Source organism: Equus asinus, chromosome 9 (assembly GCF_041296235.1).
Source record: "Equus asinus isolate D_3611 breed Donkey chromosome 9, EquAss-T2T_v2, whole genome shotgun sequence".
Classification (NCBI taxonomy): Eukaryota; Metazoa; Chordata; class Mammalia; order Perissodactyla; family Equidae; genus Equus; species Equus asinus.
The window spans coordinates 87,795,250-87,814,705 of record NC_091798.1 but is presented as its reverse complement, the minus strand read 5'-3'; the positions used below and the strand labels follow the sequence as shown (position 1 = coordinate 87,814,705).

At 44.5% G+C, this 19,456-nt stretch overlaps 1 protein-coding gene across 7 annotated transcripts in view; it reads left to right on the top strand.

Moving 5' to 3' along the window:
- The window catches only part of RASGRF2 (Ras protein specific guanine nucleotide releasing factor 2), a 222,075-nt gene that overhangs the window by 183,426 nt on the left and 19,193 nt on the right, over window positions 1-19,456 (top strand). For all 7 annotated transcript variants that reach the window (XM_070517863.1, XM_044777914.2, XM_070517862.1 and 4 more), the window contains 3 exons: window positions 11,942-12,054; window positions 18,675-18,735; window positions 19,040-19,143. In XM_070517863.1, the coding sequence (XP_070373964.1) occupies window positions 11,942-12,054; window positions 18,675-18,735; window positions 19,040-19,143 (278 nt within the window). The remainder of the gene's footprint in view (window positions 1-11,941; window positions 12,055-18,674; window positions 18,736-19,039; window positions 19,144-19,456) is intronic.

Genomic DNA, 19,456 nt, shown 5'->3' with positions numbered 1-19,456 from the left:
ATCAAAATAACTCCGCTGTTCTGTTTCTAACCCACTTCAGTCCTTTTACGTTCATCGTGTGATGGACAAAGAGAGCATATTTAGCTGACGATGAAGAACTCTTGAATTTATGTTTCAGTTTATATGTTTTGTTGCATTTTATTGAGATATTACATACTGCATACAAAGGGCACTAAACTTACATGTGTAGCTCAGTGACTTTTTACCTATGTACACGCCTGCACAACTACCACCTGGATCAAGATATGGAATGTTTCCAGCACCTGAGAGGCCCCTCCCGCTCCATGCCTCTCTTCCTGGCATTGTGCAGTTTTCTGTTAGCTTTAGTATTGTTCTTATTGATAGTATGCACTTTTTATATATTCAGGATAAAACCCTTTATCTGCCGATTACATTCATTTCCTCCAGTTTGTTCTTTTACTTTTAACATTGTATATGATTCTTTCTACATACATACACATACCCTTTCCCATTTCTAAGAGGGTTTTTTATATACTTTATCATATAAACATACACACACACTCACACAGACCCTGTCAGTCTTTTGTTAAAATATATATTCTGTAACACTTCCTGAACACGATTAACCAATAACTGCAGTTTAGGGTATAAGACAAGAACTGGCAGCTCTCACAACTCCACTCTGTAGTCACTCATAGCAGCTGAAGTGGTCATTTTTACACCTCCAAAAATCCCAGCAGGAGCTGAACTCAGGCCAGGCCGTCCACACAGCATGGATCTCAGAGCCAAGGGGCCTTCCGAATCCGGTTGGGAAAGCAGTGGGGCTATGGTGAAGAGCGGGGCTTCAGGGTCAGAGTTACCTGCATCGAAATCCCTGCCCCACAGGGATTTTGTTAGCCGTGTGGCTGAGCAGCCCGTTTAGCTCCCCAGGCCTCCATTGCTTCCTCTGTGTAAGTGGGGACGCCGTCACTTATTCCGTCCAGTGATGGTGAGGTCTTGGCGAGGTGAAACCCATTACAGTGACCCATACAGAGGAAGGCTCAAAGCACTGAGGATGGCTGATCCTGTGAGAGCCCTGTGACGGCGGGATCTGTCTAAACCAGGCCTTGAGGCAGGCAGAGTGTTGTCACCCCTGTATCACCAGTGAAGCCGTCAAGGCTCAGAGGGGTTCAATCGCTGGTGCGCAGTGAACTTTTTATAATGCTGGCAGCATTTTACATCTGTACTGTCCGGTACAGTAGCCTCTAGACACAGGTGGCTAATTGCACAGTTGAAATATAGCAAGCATGGCTGAAAAACTGAAGTTTTAACCCTATTTAAGTTTTAAACTTATGTAATTTAATTTGATTTAAATAGCCACGTTTGACTAATGGCTGTAGCGTAACTGCCCAGTTCTAACCCACACAAAAGTGCAGCAGCGGGCCAGACCCAGCTCTCAGGATTCTTTCCGCCCTCCTGCAGTGCCCCACTCCTCTGAAACGCACCTGGCTGCTGGTCTCCACTAGGGCCCCAATAAGCCTGCTCTATTAGGATTATGGAGACGAAAGCAAAAGCTTTATGTGGCATAGGTGTGGGGGCTCTAAATCTCAAAGAGAAGATGTGGCTTTTTCCAAAGAAGGGAACTGGACCAAGGAGCATCCTTACGTTGGTATTCGGGCCCGCAGCCCCAGGTCGGCGGTCCCGTGGGAGCGTGGCCTGTTGACTCACGGAGGTGGACAAATGGGTGCTGCTGTGAAGGCCCGTCCTCAGTGTGTTCAAGGAGCTCAGGGATCCGGGTGTCCTAAAATGAGAGTTCGCGCAGCTCGTCTCTTCTGTTTGTTATTTTGACAGATGACAGGGGGCCCTTTCAAATTTTTTGGCATTAGTAAAACACAAAATCCTGCGTCGAATGAGAGCACTAAGTTCAGATTTATTCTTTGTTCCAAATCTGAAACGGAGGTTGGGCCAGGACAAACGTGGTACAGACTTTTGATGTGGGCGAGAGAATGAAATGTGTAAGAAAGAACCAGCTGCTTAACGCGCAGCTCCCATTGTCTCTACTGACAGCTCTCGGCCTGCTTCCAGCTCCGTCCTGTCCTCGGGCTCAGTGCCCTCCTTGTCTACACTCGCTCCTACCAGACTGCCATGGGCGACTTTCCCATCGGCTCTCGCTGCCCAGTCTCTGCTCTCGAGCCGTAGATCTTCTTTTCCGCTTGCAAGGCAGTCTTCAGAGTATGGATGCCTGACCTTTGAGCAATTTGCAGAAGAAAGACTGCCTCCCTGGGCCACAGCACTCTGTGGCACATGGGTGCTTCCCGTCCCCACACCCCTGAAGATGCTCAGGACTTTACAACCACCCTTCCCCAAGTCCTTACCAGAGCTGGACGAGGAGATTTCCCACAGTCCCCTTCTGGGAGAGATGTGTTGCAGGGACTGAGCTGGGAGGAGGAGCTGCTGGCTTCCGTAGAAATGATCTCTGAGCCAGCCAGAGCCCTCATATTGTCTTAGTTATGGTATGGGGCTCATGGTCTTTTATGGGCAACTTGAAAACCTAACCTGCCCCCACCCCTTAGAAGGCAGTTTCCTCTGTGAGGATATATTCTGAATGACAGACTCCAAATGTTTTTAAAAATTATTTTACAGATGCTGTCTTACTTACTATTGTCAGGCACTGTTCTAAGCCGTTTTCCAATATTAAGTCATTTACTCCTCGCTCCAACCTTTTGAGGGAGGGAAGGTAGATATTGTTATTGTCCCTGTTTTACAGATGAGGAACTTGAAGTCTAGAGCGATTAAATAGTTTGCCTGAGGTGACACAGAAGGCAAGTGCAGAACCAGGTTGCACACCCAGGCCGCTGGCCGCCCAGCTCATGCTCTGAACCCCTGACTCACAGCCTCTCCATCTCGCCAGCCAACTCTGGGAATGCAGGCGGCTCAAAGTGTACAGTGTAAAAAGCCACTTCTGACTCAAAACAGTGAGAATATATATGCTAGCACTGATGGTGCTTCCTCTCTGTTTCTAAATCTTTCCTTGGATAACTTACTTTTGTCCCAGAGTCTATTTTGTGTTGCTTAAACAATGGATATGTATTTGTAAACGTTGCTGTGGGGCCAAGCACTGACCCCTCCTGACAACCACTGCAGTGTCTCCTGCATTCAGATGGTGATTAGCAGACCCCTGGGTCAGCCTCCAGGGGACGCTGGCCCTGCAGTCTGCAGGACAGGTCAGGAAACCCATGCTGTTCTCGAGGCCTCGAGACCCCCGACGTCCCACCTGACAAGTGGATTAGGGCCCTACTGCTCAGGGGCCCCAAGTACAAGGAGGCTCCTGGGCCTGTCCCCAGCCAGTGGGTGCTGATGGGGATGTCGGGAACAAGAAGAGAGAATTTAGGCGCAATGTGAGATGCCGGTAGCTGTGAAATATTTCTTTTTAATGACAAATTAGTCCTATCTACTGCTTCAACCTTGCAAACGGTTTTATAAAATCATGAAACGGGAAGATCATCCATGGGCTACATACTTTTCATGTTAGTCACGTCCTTATTAATGAGTGCACACTAGCTTCTGGTCATCCACACCGCTTCCCCTGGACCTCTGCATATCCAAGCTAAGAAATCCCAAACGTCCGCCAGGCACAAACAGTATTTGTTCACAAACTCATATTTCCCATGAAGGCAGCCAACATAAAATAGAGAATGCTCTATTTAATTCAATTAGGCCAGCAAATTAACTTCCTTTTGGCTCTTCCTGATTTCCTGGGCACGCAGGCTGGTACTTATTCTCATCACTATAGTATTTGATACTGCCGTGTATATATATATGTGTGTATATATATGTTTGTCCTATTCTTCTCCCCTCAGAATAGACTGCCTTGATTGTCATATTTCACCTTAGTTGCTGGGTCAGAAAGGACTCATATGAGGAGAGAAATCTGGAAACCTGAATTCTGGTCTAGATTCTAATGTTAGCTTACCGTAGTCCTCATTTGTAAAATTGGCCAAATGATCCGTATTATGGGGTTCTTCTGCACAAATGAACTATTTGCCAAATTGCTCTAGAAAATATAAAGTGTGAGAAACTATCATCTGATAAGTATGAGTTTTTCTTTTTTTTTAGGTATGATTTTTATTTTCTAACTCTTTTTCTCTGGTCCAGGTAAACAACCAAGTAAGAAGATCCTAGCTCCTTAAACTATTCATTGGAGTTTTTTCTAATCTTTTAAACATCCCTCTTGTTATCCTTTCAGTTCTCCTTAAGCTTTCCATGCTTGTCTTAAAAAAATAGTTGGTGAGGCATTTACAACAGGATTTAAGTCAGTGTGAAATACAATTAAGCGTTTAAAAGCCAGTGTCTTAAATGGAACTTATTTTCAGTTTCCATTAATTGCCAAGACAGAAATTTAGGTTTCCCTGTGGAACGAGTGGGATTCTCTGACCTTTGGTGGATGGATTTCACTGACAGAGGAAACGCTGAGAAGGACCACATGGGATTTACGCACATGGACAGCTTCTTATCTCTGTTGTAAGAGTTTCTGATGAAAGTGCCCTGGACAGGCCTTATTTTCCCTAATTTGCATTCCCAACGCTCGGAATCATTCTTGGAAGCGTTTCTGGAGACCAGGCCCGCAGGCAAGGCCTCAGGCCCTTCCCTCCGTCACTTTAGAGCGGCCTCAGGACTCCGAGGAGCCAGGTCAGCACTGGGCATCTCTGGTTGTTCAGGCCTGAAGTGTTGTCGCACCTGTCGTCCTTTTCTCTGTGTTCCTCTCCTCCCCACTCTGCCCCGGATGCCGCCGACCTGTATCTCCTAATCTCTCTGCACACAGTTTCTCCCTGGGTGAACGTCCAAGGCTGTGCTTCTTCCCCATTCCTGACTCTCAGTGTGTCTTCTCCATGGGGAAAGGGAGGATGTACAGTCTGCCTGTCAGCTTTCTTTATCAGTCTTTTTCCCTCCACGGATCAGGGCAGGGAGAACAAAGTATAACTCATAGACTGCTTTCTACTATTTTCCTAAGGCTCATATTTGAGTTACACTCAAAGATAATTTTGTTGGCATGTGGCATTAATTAACTAAGAAAATTAAAAAATCAGGATTAAAACCAGGCCCTTCCAAACTTTCTTCTTCCCTCCAATCTTTGTCATTGTCTTGAAAGCTAAAATCCCTATCAATTAAACACCTATCTAGAAACCAAGGAAAAATACGGCATCTGAAAAAACTCTTTTTTCTGATAAATGCTTTTTAAACTGACTGATTCTCTTAAACTTAAAGATGTAAGCTTGGGAACTCTATCTGATTTCAAGGTTGTGGGGCAGTATTTAAAATTCTTTTAAGCAAAGCTGTTCAGGTGTGGAGGCTGAATTTTAGCAAGTCATTCAAATGCAGACATTTGTTAGAAAATGATCGAATGAATGATTTTCTGCATGGTCTTCCTTCTCGCTGCGTTGGTGTCATTCATTGCCATTTGCCTCTTCCCAGTTATTTTTGTTCTAACATATCTTCCACATTTTACATTGTGCCTTCTCCTAGTAGCCTCCCACTTCACATCTGCTAAGCTAACTTCCCACACTGCCAGTTTAAGAACTTAAGGTAGCTTATTACCACTTGTCTCAAAGTTGAGCACTCTCGCCAGGAACTTGTGTCCATTCATTCAACAAAGGTTAGACAGCCCCCTGGGAGCACCTCTGCTTACCAAATGTGGGGGTTAATTAATTCTATATACAGAAGCAGCTCCTACATGAGAGTCAGTGCACATTTCCCATATATTCTGTTCCTCTCTGAAGATTCTAGAACCTTATGAGTAATTAATGACGAGTAAGTGTTGAGCAGGTGTGGGAAAGTTTAGGATTACTATGGTGTGGCTTTGCAGGGTTTCATTCCAACCATAATGCCCTTCCTTATGTTTTTCAATTGGGTTGTTCTTTCTGTAGTGTGAACAGAGAGGCTTTGAAAATATCTTTGTCGTCAGGTGATAGGAGATGCTGGAAAACCTTGCATTTCCTTTTTCCAGTGAGAAAACTTGATTCCAAGTCAAGGTTGCCCAGAGGTAGTGAGGAGGCAGGCAGACCAGGGCAGGTGGCCGGCGGACACGGCTGAGCAGGTTCGCTGCAGGGTCCCCCAGGCCAGCTTCTAGCCAGCACAACCTCCCCTGGACAGGGTTGCAGTATTAAAGTTCTGAATAAAAGTTCCCCTCCTCAAAAGAGCTGAAAACCACACTGGTTGGAGGCTTGTTATCTCTAGTTCATCAAAATGAGGATGCAGAGGAGGGCTCCTGGACCTGTCAGGGTTGATTTGGGAAGATCACTCAGCATCTTTGCCTCAGTTTCCCAGTTGACAAAATGGCCCGAATCTCACCTAAATCTACATCACAATTTAAATTAAATTCTTCGTCTTCTATAGTCAAAGAAAACAGAAAACAGTAGCATGCTTTTCATTTTCTTGAAAATCATTAAGTCAAACCCCAGGCCCTTATTTTTGACCCTAATACATCCTAAGCCCCTTTTCTATGAGCCCTTTGTTCCAGTTTTTAAAATTATTTACATGGTTTTACTCCACTCTGCAGTATTTCCACTTTCCTTTTAAAACTCTGGCCACTGTTAGGAATACACTGTACTGATTATCTAAAAATGTCACTTTCATAATTCTCTTTACCCTCAAACTCTCTTTATTGAGTCAAATTTTCCCAATGCTCAAGAGTTCCCTTGGCCATCCGCAGTATATTACTAATTATTGCACTGCTCTCCTGAAAGAATGGACGTAATTTCCAAGATACCTAAACTGTCAACAGGGATTGGTTTTAAAGTGCTGGAGAATCTATTTATTGCCTCACAGAGTACTTTTCTGTTGCGTGAGCTAGTCCTGTTAATACAAAACTGAGTCTCAAGATCTCTGTCTCAAATGGTTGTTAGGACAAGCGGGAGACAGTTCCAGACTCAGCATAGGAGCCAGCTACTGTCTGCCATGTCTTTCAACCCAGGCCACCAGCACTAATTCACAGAGAGCCACTTTTTCTGGAGAGTCTGTGTGCTGTCGCAGTTAAAAACTCAGGCTTCAGCCAGCACTACCTAGGTTAAGTACTGGGTCTGCCACCTGCAACCTGTGTGACTTTGGAGAAGATACTTAGATTCTCTGTACCTTGACTTCCTCATATGTAAAATGGGATAATAATGATTGTAACTATGTTGCTGTTGAGGGTTAAATTAGATACTAAAGTGCTTAAAATATCACCTACCAAGTGGCAAACCCTCACTAAGTCTTAGTTAGGATAATTACCTCAGGAGTTGTTCACTAACGGAGGGAAAACACTGACTCTCCGATCATTTATGAATGTGTTTGAGTAGAGGCAATAAAATTGTAGTGAGATACCCTCATCTCACAATAGCTTATCTCCGGGGGAGGATTCTAATATCGCCTGTTGGTAGCTTTTTGTTCCTAAGTGTTTGCTGGGTGCCCCACTCCGTTCCCTGACCCTGCACCTGGGCTGTCACCTCTTGCAGGGTGTTCCCGGGTGCAGCCCCTCTCCTGAGACCCAGTGGGGTACTGCCACGCCTTGCCTGCATTTCAGTGTCTGGGTTTCGTTGGTTAACGTTTCCATCATCTACCCAAACATCCAGTTTTCTGGTCACTGCCCTGCCTCCCCCAGAGCCTTATAGATTGAGGTGCTCAGTAATTGTTGAAAGAAGAGCTGTAGTCTCCTTTTCAGAGATTGAAATGTACATGTCTCACATCTTCTGGGCTCTCCGCTTTTGAAACCAAGTGTGGTTTCTTTTTTCCAATCTTCTGTCTCCTCATCCCTGCTTCAAAAATTGGAAACAAAGCCAACCTCTGTCAGCTGTGGCTGTGATAATAGCAGTGAACGCCTCAGGTCCTCCTGGGAGCCAGGGGTGTTCGCTCATCTGGAGCATGAAGCGCTGTAAGATATTCTTCAGCCGGCACCTTCCCTGCTCAGGCAGGGCCGTGCTCGCTCTGCACCCGGCTGGCCGCGTCCAGGCGCCCGGTCTGCATCGCTCTGCACTGGGCTGGCGGTGTCCAAGCGGAAAGGCGACGCCGACTCCCTGGTAGCCGGACGACTCAGGAGCGCCATCTCGTGGGCGCCCCGATTGCTGCCTCTGGGAAGGAGCCTGTGTTCCACCAGGAGCATTCTCCTTTCCCATTTCAGAGCTTGGGGAAATGCAGCCAAAAATTAGATTCTAGATAATTACAAAATGGCTGTCTTATTATTGTCAGACTTATTATGAATAATCTACCTCTGGATTTAAATGGGGCAAGTGCTTTTAGCTTCTTCAGTTTTCTTTTTATTGAGTGGTAGCTACTGTATTTTTAGCAGGGAATTTTGAGTGGCCAAGTCTGCATTTTACATGCATTGGTAAAAAAGAAAATTTTACATTCCAGATGGTACATCAGAGGATTCAGATTTTTTAAATCAGTTTGTGAGGAGTTGTTTTTGGCTGAATTAAAAATAAATAAACAATGGCAAAGTCTTGCTACTCAAAGTGTGATGAGCTCAGAACAGTAGAATCTCCGTCCCCATTCCAGATCTGCTGCACCACAATCTGTGGCAATTTGTGGGCACAGGACAGTTTGAGAAGCGCAGGTGTAAAGGATTCTTTCCAGAGTGACATGGAAGACCTGTGTTCTGGTCCCGGCACTGCCACCTCCTTTCATGTCTCACCTCGGCCCATATGACCACATCCCTCAGCCTCAGTGGCTCGTCTGAAAGATCATGGTTCCTGCCTCATTTGCCCCTGGGTCAGCTGAGGAAGAACTGAAATCATGTACAGGAGGTCATTCTGAACATGGTAAAAACCTGTGCAAATGTAAGGGGAAATCATGAGTGAGAATTCTTGCATTTCAAACTCAGCAGAGAATCTGCTTTCTATTAGCCAGCTACGTCATCAGCAGAGCGAATGTTCACCTGTAGCCATTCATCCTGCTTCCAACCGTGTCTGGGCAGATTTCACCAAGTTTCCAGAGGTCTTTCTCAATCTAGTCTTCCTGGAGCTCCGAATAATAAGATTGCGTCTGTTTTCCTTAACCAAACCTATCAGACCCCTTGCCTTCCTGGGGGCTCAGAAGCGTTCCTGCTGTGGAGCCCAGGATGGGGCACAGTTGGTGCTCAATGATGCTTGTCAATGAAGCCATTAGTTGGCCCTCAGTAAGGTCCAAACACCAGCCTGATGTCCTTCCCATTAATCCATTTATAATAATGAGATTATTTGCATCGTTAGAGACTTGACGTAGCTACAGGAGGACTCGGTCATCTCACTAATGAACATCAAATATTCATTGAGGAAAAAGACTCCTGATGGCTGAGAGAGCCTTTGGCAGTGCACACGGATTGAAGTAGTGAGATCATTATCTGTTCACAAACCCTTGAAATCAGGGAGGCGGTGGGACAAAGGAAAAAACAGCTGCAAGATCTTACTCTCTTCTCTTTGTATACATTTTAAAAGAAAAGTCAATAGCCAAGAAGCTGTTGGACAAACAGTGGGTGAAATTTTAGGAAAACATCATCTGAAGGCCTAAGATTGACAAGAGATGTTAATATCTGTGTTGCCCTGGGCCCCAGTGACTCCTGTTCCAGAAGAAATGGTACTGATTGTCAAACAGTGAAAGTGAAATATTGAGGAAAATTTATCACACAGCTCTCCACCAAACTGAGGTGCAAAAATATTCAAATTAGGTTAGACTTTTGCATTGTCTATAATTTGTGAAATTATGGACGTTTCACCCCTAATTTACTGAGTATAGTAAAAGTATGCTGTTTTCTTTTTATTGGATTCATTGCAATTAGCAATGTTCTCTCTAATCATTTAAAAGAATTTAGAATGTCAGTACTTCAAAATTACTTTCCTGGGGCTGGCCCTGTGACCGAGTAGTTAAGTTTGCGTGCCTCATTTTGGTGGCCCAGGGTTTCACCGGTTCGAATCCTGGGCATGGACCTAGCACCACTCATCAGGCCATGCTAAGGTGGCGTCCCACATAGCACAACCAGAAGGACCTACAACTGGAATATGCAACTATGTACTGGGGGGCTTCGAGGAGAAGAAGAAGGAAAAAAAAAGATTAGCAACAGATGTTAGCTCAGGTGCCAATCTTAAAAAAAAAAAAGACTTTTCTTAAAGTTAAATTGTAGTTGTAATGAGTAACGTTATATAGGAGGGAAAATGAACCTTCCTGCCACACATGTAAAGATGGAGTCTGTTAAGCATGCAGCTCATCTCTGAGCACCTGACAATCCCAAGGTGCTGCCCACTGGTGTTTCATAAAAATGCATTTAAGTAAGAGTACAAGAACCACAACTCTACCACTTTATTCTTTTTTTCAATGTTTTACCTTGAAAATTTTCAAATCAAGAGAAAAATTGCCAGAATAAAACAAGTACACTTGTGCACATCTAGAATCACTAGTCATTAACATGTTTACCATATTTGTTCTCTCCCCGCCTCCTCCTCCCTCTAAAGCACAAAGACTTGCTCTTACATAGCCTCAGTAAAATGATCAAATTCAGGACAATTTAACGTTGATATAATGCTATCAACTGGTACATAGTCCTAACTCAATTTTGTGTATGTGTGTGTGATTTTGTTTTTATTTTTGTTTTGTTTTGGTGCAGAAGATTGGCCCTGAGCTAACATCCATGCTAATCTTCTGCTATTTTGTATTTGGGGTGCCACCACATCATGGCTTCATAAGTGGTGTGTAGGTCCGCACCCAGGATCTGAACCCGCGATTCCTGGGCCACTGAAGCAGAGCCTGCGAACTTAACCACTATGCCACCAGGCTGGGCCCCCTAATTCAATTTTTGCCAGTTGTCCCTTTATAAGGGTATTATTAATGCCGTTTATAGCATTTCCCCCTTGATCCCAGATCTAATCCAAGTTCACACGTTGCATTTAGCTGCGGTCCCTTTTGTGTCCTTTAAACTGGAAAAGTTACTCAGTTTTTCTTTGCCTTTTGTGACATCAACACCTTTGAAGAGCTCAGGCTAGTGCTTCCTCCCAATTACATCAAGATTATGCATTTGGGGCCAAAATACTGAGTAAGCGATGCTTCTGCACAGAGCATTCATTGCATTAGTAGGTACATGATGTTGGTTGGTTCCAGTATCGGTAACTGTCATTACTTGGTTACAGTGGTTTCTGCCAGGTTCTCCTTTAGTAATTTATAAATAATCTCAGGGCAGGGTTGGGGGAGTTACTCTGATGCTGTTAATTCTGTTCCTCATTAGATTTCATCTACCATTTTAGCATCCATTCATGATCCTTGCCTTAATCAGTTATTACTGCTTTGGTCAAAAATGGTGATTTTCTGATTCTTGTATTCCTTTGCATTTGTCAGTTGGAATTCCACTATAAAATGTAGTTTTCTCTTCCACCCTCTTTATGTGTGTATCTATTTATGTATTTGTTTCTGAGCCTCAGTAGGGGCTTGCAGTTTCTTTTGAGTCCATCGGTCATTACTTATTACTGTCATTATTCACTTTGATGCTCACAATGTCCTAACTTTGCCCAGTGGCTGCCCCTTCAGTGTCACTCCTGTGTTTGTTTGACACAGTCCCTTCAGTGTGTGCATATCGTTTATTCTTTAACCTTGAGCATATCTGCACTGAAGTTCTTCATTCAAGTCACTGCCCACATATCAGATTTTATTCTTGCAACAAATCTTTTTTTGAGCTATTGCTCTGCCCCAGTTACTGATCTTACTCATGGTCCAGTGGGAAACCCCACAATAAAATTGGCCCTTACAATACAGTGGGTTATGATGGGGGCATCATGGGAGCACCAAGTCAAAGCTCTTTACCCCACCGGGTCAATGAGGGAAGGCTCTTGCGAGAAAATGTGTCACCTCCTAGACCTGAAAGATGAATAGAGATAAACATGGGGAGGAGGCACCGTGTTCCGGGCTGACGGAAGCACATGTCTCTTTATCTTGAGGAGTGGTTTCACGTGTCATGGAGCTAAACCCTTCAAAACTGGAATTTAAAAAGATTCATTTTATATTATAGGATTTTGAACTCAACAATGAACTAAAGATGAACGTTTTAAATTTGCTAGAAGAAGTTTTGCGAGATCCAGACCTTCTTCCCCAAGAAAGGAAAGCCACGGCAAATATCCTGAGGTAAGGCAACTGCAGGTGCCTGTGACTCACATTGGTTGATTTGTGCCATGTTCCTAGAAAAGAAGATCCTATCCAACCAGAAGGGTACGTCTTAGCCTCCTGGGGCGGCAGGGGTCGTGTTCTCACTGGTAGAGTGTTACCTAGCGTCTCCTCTTTCCTGGGGATGGTTGGGGTCGGCTGCCTCTGGAAGGCTTTGGCCCCAGCGACATAACTTGTGTGGCGTGCAGTCCCCCTATTTGTGTGGGCAGACAGTGGTTTACTGGAGAACCAAAAGTGCAAGGGGGGAGGCTTGAGGGTCCTCTCCCGCACGTCCAGCAGGCGTTGCAGAGAAGTTTTATCCTCACGTGGGTTCTCATTGTTTATCATGAGCTCATGTTTATTGCTGGTAGCACTTCTGTGGGAGTCTTGTGCCCCTGGCTTGTGGATGTGCCAACATGGACTAGTTAGGCATTCTCTTCAGCTTGCTTCACCAGTCCTAGGCCAATTTTACTGTCAGCTTCTCAGGTCAGGATTTCCACATCATGTAGGTTGTATAAATTTGGACCCCACACTCTACATGATAAAGACTTGAACTTTGGGTTTCCCACTAGAGACCTGTTTGTATCTGTCCACCCAGCATCTCCTATAGCTCCTTGAATGGATAGGTGGATTCTTTTCCTAGTCTACTCTCTTTGAGGAGGGCAACCATCAATGGCTTTGTGCAGACATTTTAGTTATGGCTTTCCACCTCACTCATGGCGGTATGGTCTATCCCTGCTTGGGGTAGGAAGCCCAGCATCTACATGCTAGAGCCTGGCACTCCCTTGCTATTCTGACTTCTAGTTCCCTCTTCATGTGAAACCTCTGGAAAGAATCTTTTCTTTCTTCTAAGCTTGGCTATATTGTTTCTTTGTTATCCAGAATGCTTGTGTGTGGAGAGGAGTCCATTTTAGCTCAGTCCACCATGTTTTTGGAAGTCGCTCCCCTATGTAGCAATGCCAGATTTGGGTCTGTAACATTTTAGCAACTGGCCCATAAGTCATTCTTAGCCCTTAGCTCAAGATCTCATAGCCAGCCCCTTCTTTGGTCTAGGGCCTATTATAGGTTGAATTGTGTCCCCCACCAAAAAACAGTGTGTAGAAGTCCCACTCCCCAGTCAGTCAAAGTGTGACCTTATTTGGAAATAGGGTCATTGCAGGCATAATTAGTTAACATAAAGTCAAGCTGGAGTAGGGTGGCCCCAATCCAATGACTGGTGTCCTTATAAGAAGATGGCCACATGAACACAGAGACACAGAGAGAATGTCTTGTGAAGATGGAAGCAGAGGTTGGAGTTATGCAGCTGCAAACCAAGAACTACATTCTAGAAGTGTGCGTCCCCAGGGACAATTGACTGGCTAGCTGTTAGGGAAATGAGGGCGCTCAGTGGGGGAAAGACTGTCAGGATTGGGGTATGGAGCCCTCAGGCTGCCCTCCCCTCACAACGCCCGTGCCAGACATGACCAGTCCATCCCGCGAGCTCTCTGCCTGCGCCAATAAGCAGCGAACTCTGTTGACTGACGCTGCTGTTAACTGAAGTTGGCACTTAAGACGACTCCTATTCCTTCCCAGGTCTTCATTGCTCATCAGGCTTAAGACGTGCAAATTCTCTTTGCTGAATAAATCACCTGAGAATTAGAGGTGTGAGACGGATAGGGAGTAGAAGTTTTAGTAGATGGTACAGCCTGGGAGTATAACGCCAGCAGAGTCTGATTCGAACTTTGCAGGATGTCACAGGTTTAAATCTTGGCTCAGCTACTTATGCTGTCAACTTTCTTAACCAATCTAAACCTCACTTTCCTCGTTTATAAAATGGGGCTAATAATCCTACCTACCTCATTGGGCTGTTGTGAAGATTGCATGGAATAATATGTGTAAAGAGGGCAACACAATGCCTGAAACATAATTAGCACTCATATTACTGCCACGGTTATTATTATCATTATTGTTATTATTATTATCAGAAAGCACTGACAGTAGCTTTTGGGAAAAGTAGTTTCTGCCATCCAGGCAATATGGCCCAAGTAAAATGGGGCTGGATCTTAGTCAAACTCAGCTTTCCTTAGACTTCATCGCCTTGTCTATACAAAAAAATATAATATATTGAAACTAAATTCAGTGTTGCACAACGATGTGAATACAATAAAAAATCATCCAAAGATATACTTTAAATGGGTGAATTGTTTGTTATGTGAATTATCTCTGAATAAAGCTGTTACCAAAAAAAAAAACCCCACAGTCATAACCCACTTACTTCTATTTTGTAGAAGAAAAAGGAAGTCAAAAACAAAACAAAAAAAGCAATTCCATTGATGGGGTGCCCCCAGCTGCCCACCCAGAATTCTAGTCCCTTGCAAAAGTCTTCCCAAGGTATTCTAAAAGTCCCAAGACATGTGTGCTCAGGAACGAACCCAGTCATTTTTCTGCCTCAGCATCTGTATTCAAGCTCACCGCTGCCAGGCCGCTTGAGTGGGAGATGCTATTCGTGCCAACTGTGAATGTCACTGTTTCTGTTGAGAATGCTGCCTGACAATCTTCGGAAGCCACCATTTCCAAATCAAAAAGCTGAGAAGGATGCCACCAGACCCATCCCTGTGCCACCTGGGCTCCAGAGCAGCCTCCCTCAGTCTGGGGTCTCAGTCTTTCACCATAATTCAAAATCTACCCAAGGAGCCAAGCAGAGAATGGATGTTACAATACCCCATCCATTCTCCCACCTCTGACCATCTTCCTCCCACAGGAAGTCAAAACAAAAGTCTTTGTTTAGCCCTGAACATATCAACAAAAGCAGACAGACACCAGTGCAATCACCAGACTATTAGCTGAGCAGACAGCCAGACCCTGAGTCCCATTTTGGGTCAGCTGGATCTCTGGGGCACTAACTTATCTTCCCAACAAGCCGGTAAACAGATTTGTGCAAAAAAAATCCTACTGCAAGAAAACTACTGATCCTTAGATTGAATTTCCCCTGCCACATAATTCACTCTGCCTGTGCTGTGTTTAAGGGATCCCTGCCCTGTCATGTAAGATTGTGATTATAGGAGGAATAAATGATACATTAACTTTGATAACTTGCCGTTTCAGATATTTATGTTTATATGTATGAAATTTATATATTTAAATTTTTAAAAATTATATCAGAAGGATTAAAAATTAGGGTAGGAAGTAAGACCTAGATGGAAGCACCAACTGAAGGAATGCCATCATTCGTAAAATCCCTCTGTGGGAAAAACGTCACGGAGTATAAGAGAAAGAAACAGAAACAAAAGGATTATTGAACAGCCCTGAAAATTATAAAGATATTCTTGTTAGTTCATTTCTTAATTTGGAAACAAACAATGAGTTATTTCCAGGCAAAGCTGGGAGATTTTAGCATTAAAGGTTTCCACATACTTATGGACACCATGTGCCAGAGCATGGGTAGCAATGGGATCAGGTAAGCCTGGAGGGAAGGAAAGCCATCCTTGAGAAAGCATAGGAAGTAGGAGATGGTCTGACAGGTCCCAGAAGGTGAAGCAACAGGACACTAAACCATCCACAAAGTCCGCTGAGGTGGGGCTGAGCAGAGTCTGAGGCAGGCCATGTCTGGGGCTCAAGCCAGCCAGTGCCAGTGGTGAGCCAGCAACCCAGAGAGTGTAGACCAATCTGAGGATAGAGGCTGGTTGCTCTTGGCTCTGTTTTAAAGACTAACTGATTTCTACAATTGAAGGAGGAATTTGCCAGTCATGGAATTTGGATAATCGCGTTTCCTTTTAAGTTTATCTGGTGTTTCATTATAAATGCAGAACTGTTAGACTGATCCAACTGACTGGTAGATGTGGGGAAAACCCAGGATCCTGGAGTCTTCATCAGAACTCTAAGTTAGTCAGAAGACCAGAAGCAAATCCTTCCTGTTTGGGAACTGGACTGAAGGTAGAGAGGCCTTCACATCGGAAGGGGAACATTTCTGAACATTCCTCCCAGGGAATACAAGTTATGATTGTGAGAGCTAAAAGCATACCGTCTTGAATTGAATGTAGCCCTGACATTTGAGGTTTATATGTGTTCGAGTCGTACAACAGTGAGATGTAGGCATGAAACATGTATTTAAACGTCTATTACAGTAATACAGTAGAGTGACAGCTTTCTGTGATGAGCTGACCTCACATAGTATCACAGCAGTCACTTTATGGTGAATAAGCTTATTAGCACAGGTAGTTTGTTGCCCTTTTTGTGAACAAAACCCTCTGCTCAAGACTTTTATCTTTCTAAAATACCTCCCTTATAACGCTGTCTCACCGGCTGGCTTCTGAATCTATGCAGTGTAGAGTCTTTTGTAGACACCTGAAATGCCACAAAATGAAAAGAAGCAGTGGTTGACTTCTTGCATGGTCAACTGGAATGAGCTCAGGTCATGAAAAGCCCACCCCCAAACATCTCAAAGCCCCAGGCAGCATCAACAAGGCTCTCATGAAGACAGAAAATGCTAGATAACTTAATGGGACTGGAGAATATCTTGGAACATTGGGTAAGATCATTGAGGAGAGGAACATTTGAGAGAAGCTAACTAACTTGTTGACCATTTCTTTCCAAGGGAAGAATATTGCCCAGCCTCATAAAAAAGATCTTTTCCACGGGTACACAGAGTTATGTGGCCACCGATCTTTCTCCAGGAACCTAGACTACAGTGGAAAGAATGCCAAACACTTTGGGAGAGTCACCTTTATTCCCTGTGTGTAGTCCTTAAATGTGATTTAACAGTCTTTGGAGAAAGAGTTGTGCTTATTTATTTTTTCTTTTCCTTAATATGCCCTTTATCATATGGTAACCGCTTCTTTCTGCTCACAAATGTGGCTAATTGCTGGCAAGAGGTTTGCCACTCATATAAGCTAGAAAGATTCTTCTCTCTTCCATAAGCCTGCTTAAGAGAAGCACAGAGTGGCAGGAGAGCATCACCGGACTAAACTTGGGGCAAGTTAGTTGATTTTTGTGCTTTTGTTTCCTCATCTGTAAGACGAGATAACAATGCTTACTTTGAAGGGATTTTTTGTGATATAGGAGATAGTGTATGTCAGATGCTTAGCACATGCCGATCATGTAGGGGTCATACAGTAAGCCATCTCTATTGATTTTGTATTGTTGTGGGTGGTAGTTTTGTTTAATCAATTCAGAACACAAGAGAACGTCACATCTTTTTTTTTTTCATGAGGAAGATTCACCCTGAGCTAACATCCATCACCAATCTTCCTCTTTTTTAAAATTTTTGGTTGAGGAAGATTCTCCCTGAGCTAACATCTGTGCCAGTCTTCCTCTATTTTGTATGTGGGATGCCTACCCAGCATGGCTGATGAGTGGAGTAGGTCCATACCCAGAATCCAAAACCCTGAACCCAGGCAACCAAAATGGAGGTCGAGGAACTTTAACCATTTGACCACAGGGTGGCCCCACATAGTTATTTCTTTTAAAATTTGCTTCCTCTAGCAGACAGGCAACATGGTTTAGTACTGTTTAGATATTTTAATACTGTTTTTTTTGGTGAGGAAGATTGGCCCTGAGCTAACATCTGGTGCTGATCTTCCTCTTTTTCTTCCCAAGCCCCAGTACATAGTTGTATATCCTAGTTGTCAGTCATTCTAGTTCTTCTAAATGGGATGCTGCCACAGTATGGCTTGATGAGCAGTGTGTAGGTCCACACCCAGGATCCGAACCAGTGAACTACTGGCCACTGAAGCAGAGCACGTGAACTTAACCACTTAGCCAGTGGGCTGGCCCCAGATATTTTAACACTTTTAATATGTCACTGTGCTTTCATTCTGGAAAACTTGAAGTGCTTGTCCCAGATGGCAAGTTATATAATCAGTGTAATTCTCCTGGACTCTGAACGTCTGTTGGACACGAAGTATCACTCCCACTCTAAAACCAGCACCCACTTCAGTGTTAATTAACTTGCATATTATTCATTCATTCACTCATCACTTATCAAAAAAAAATATTTATTGGGAGCTGAATAACACCGTGTGTGGGGATACAGGACCATGTGAGTCTCAGGAAGGTGCATCAGAGGAGCAAGGGGGAGAATTTACCTGTTGGCTTCTGCCTGGCAGTCTTCAAATTCTTGCCACCAAGGAGCTTCCCTGAGCTTCTGGTCTACTTCCGCATGGGGAGGGGCTGGCTCTGCATCTTCTGCCTCAGCGTCAGCGGGGAAGGGCCAGGTTAGGAGCTGGAGGAGCGTGGATGGGGCACTCATCCTTTGAGAATCCCTGACTGACTATTCCAGGATGCCCGAATCCAGGCGTGGCTCCTCTCGGTGGTGCAGAGCCCACCAGCTCACCCTCGGTTTCCCTTTGATGATCGGTGTTTCATTTACAACCTTGTATGTAACAAGTTGGCTCCTTGTTACAAGTCAGCTGTCTTGGTGAGCCTCTGGTGCCTTTGACATATTTTTCTGCTTTCCTGATGGCCTGTGTCCAGCTCAGATCTCTACAGCCTCCAGCTAGTGGCACGTCCTCGCGGACCAAGCCCTCCACCTTTCCACCCAGCGAAAACCCAACTGCATTTTGTCATTTCATTCCTGGCATGTCTACTTTCTCTTCATGGAGGCTATTTTGATGTGTTTTTTTTAGGGCCCTTTCACAAGATGATCAAGATGACATCCACCTAAAATTAGAGGACATAATTCAACTGGTAAGTTCAGCCATGGCCCTATCCAGCACAATTATGTGCAAACTGCCTCTGGAGGGCAAGCAGAATGCCTGTGACGAACTGAGCGCTTGACCTTTTGTTCTGCTGAGGAAGCTCTGTGAGATGAACACATGCAGCTTGGGGGTTAGCAATTGGTCCATGGTGTTCATGGCGGCTGACATTTCTGAGCTTTCGCCATTTTCTTCATAGCTAGACTCTGTGATGGTCTTGGTACCTCAGCAGCTGCAGAGAGCTGACAGTCACCTCACTCCAGGGTCTGTTTCGTTGTCCCCCTCGTCTCTTGCAGACGGATTGTCCGAAGGCCGAGTGCTTTGAGACCTTGTCAGCCATGGAGCTGGCGGAGCAGATCACCCTCCTGGACCACATCGTCTTCAGAAGCATTCCCTACGAGTGAGTGCTGCTCTCACAGCAGGAGGGCCCTCTCAGGCAGGGCCAGCCCACGTAGAGTTGACGTTAGTCCTAAGGCAGATGTGTGCGCGAAGAGTTTGAGTCTTAATCTTAAGATGGTTTGGTCCCACGTGATTGTCTTTTGGTTCCAATTTATGTTGGAAATATTGATATGAAAGTACAGTTGGCCCTCTGTGTCCGCAGGTTCCACATTTGCAGATTCAACCACCCCCAGATCAAAAGGCCTACAATGGTTGCATTTGTACTGAGAATGTAGGGACTTTTTTTCTTGTCATTATTCCCTGAACAATATAGT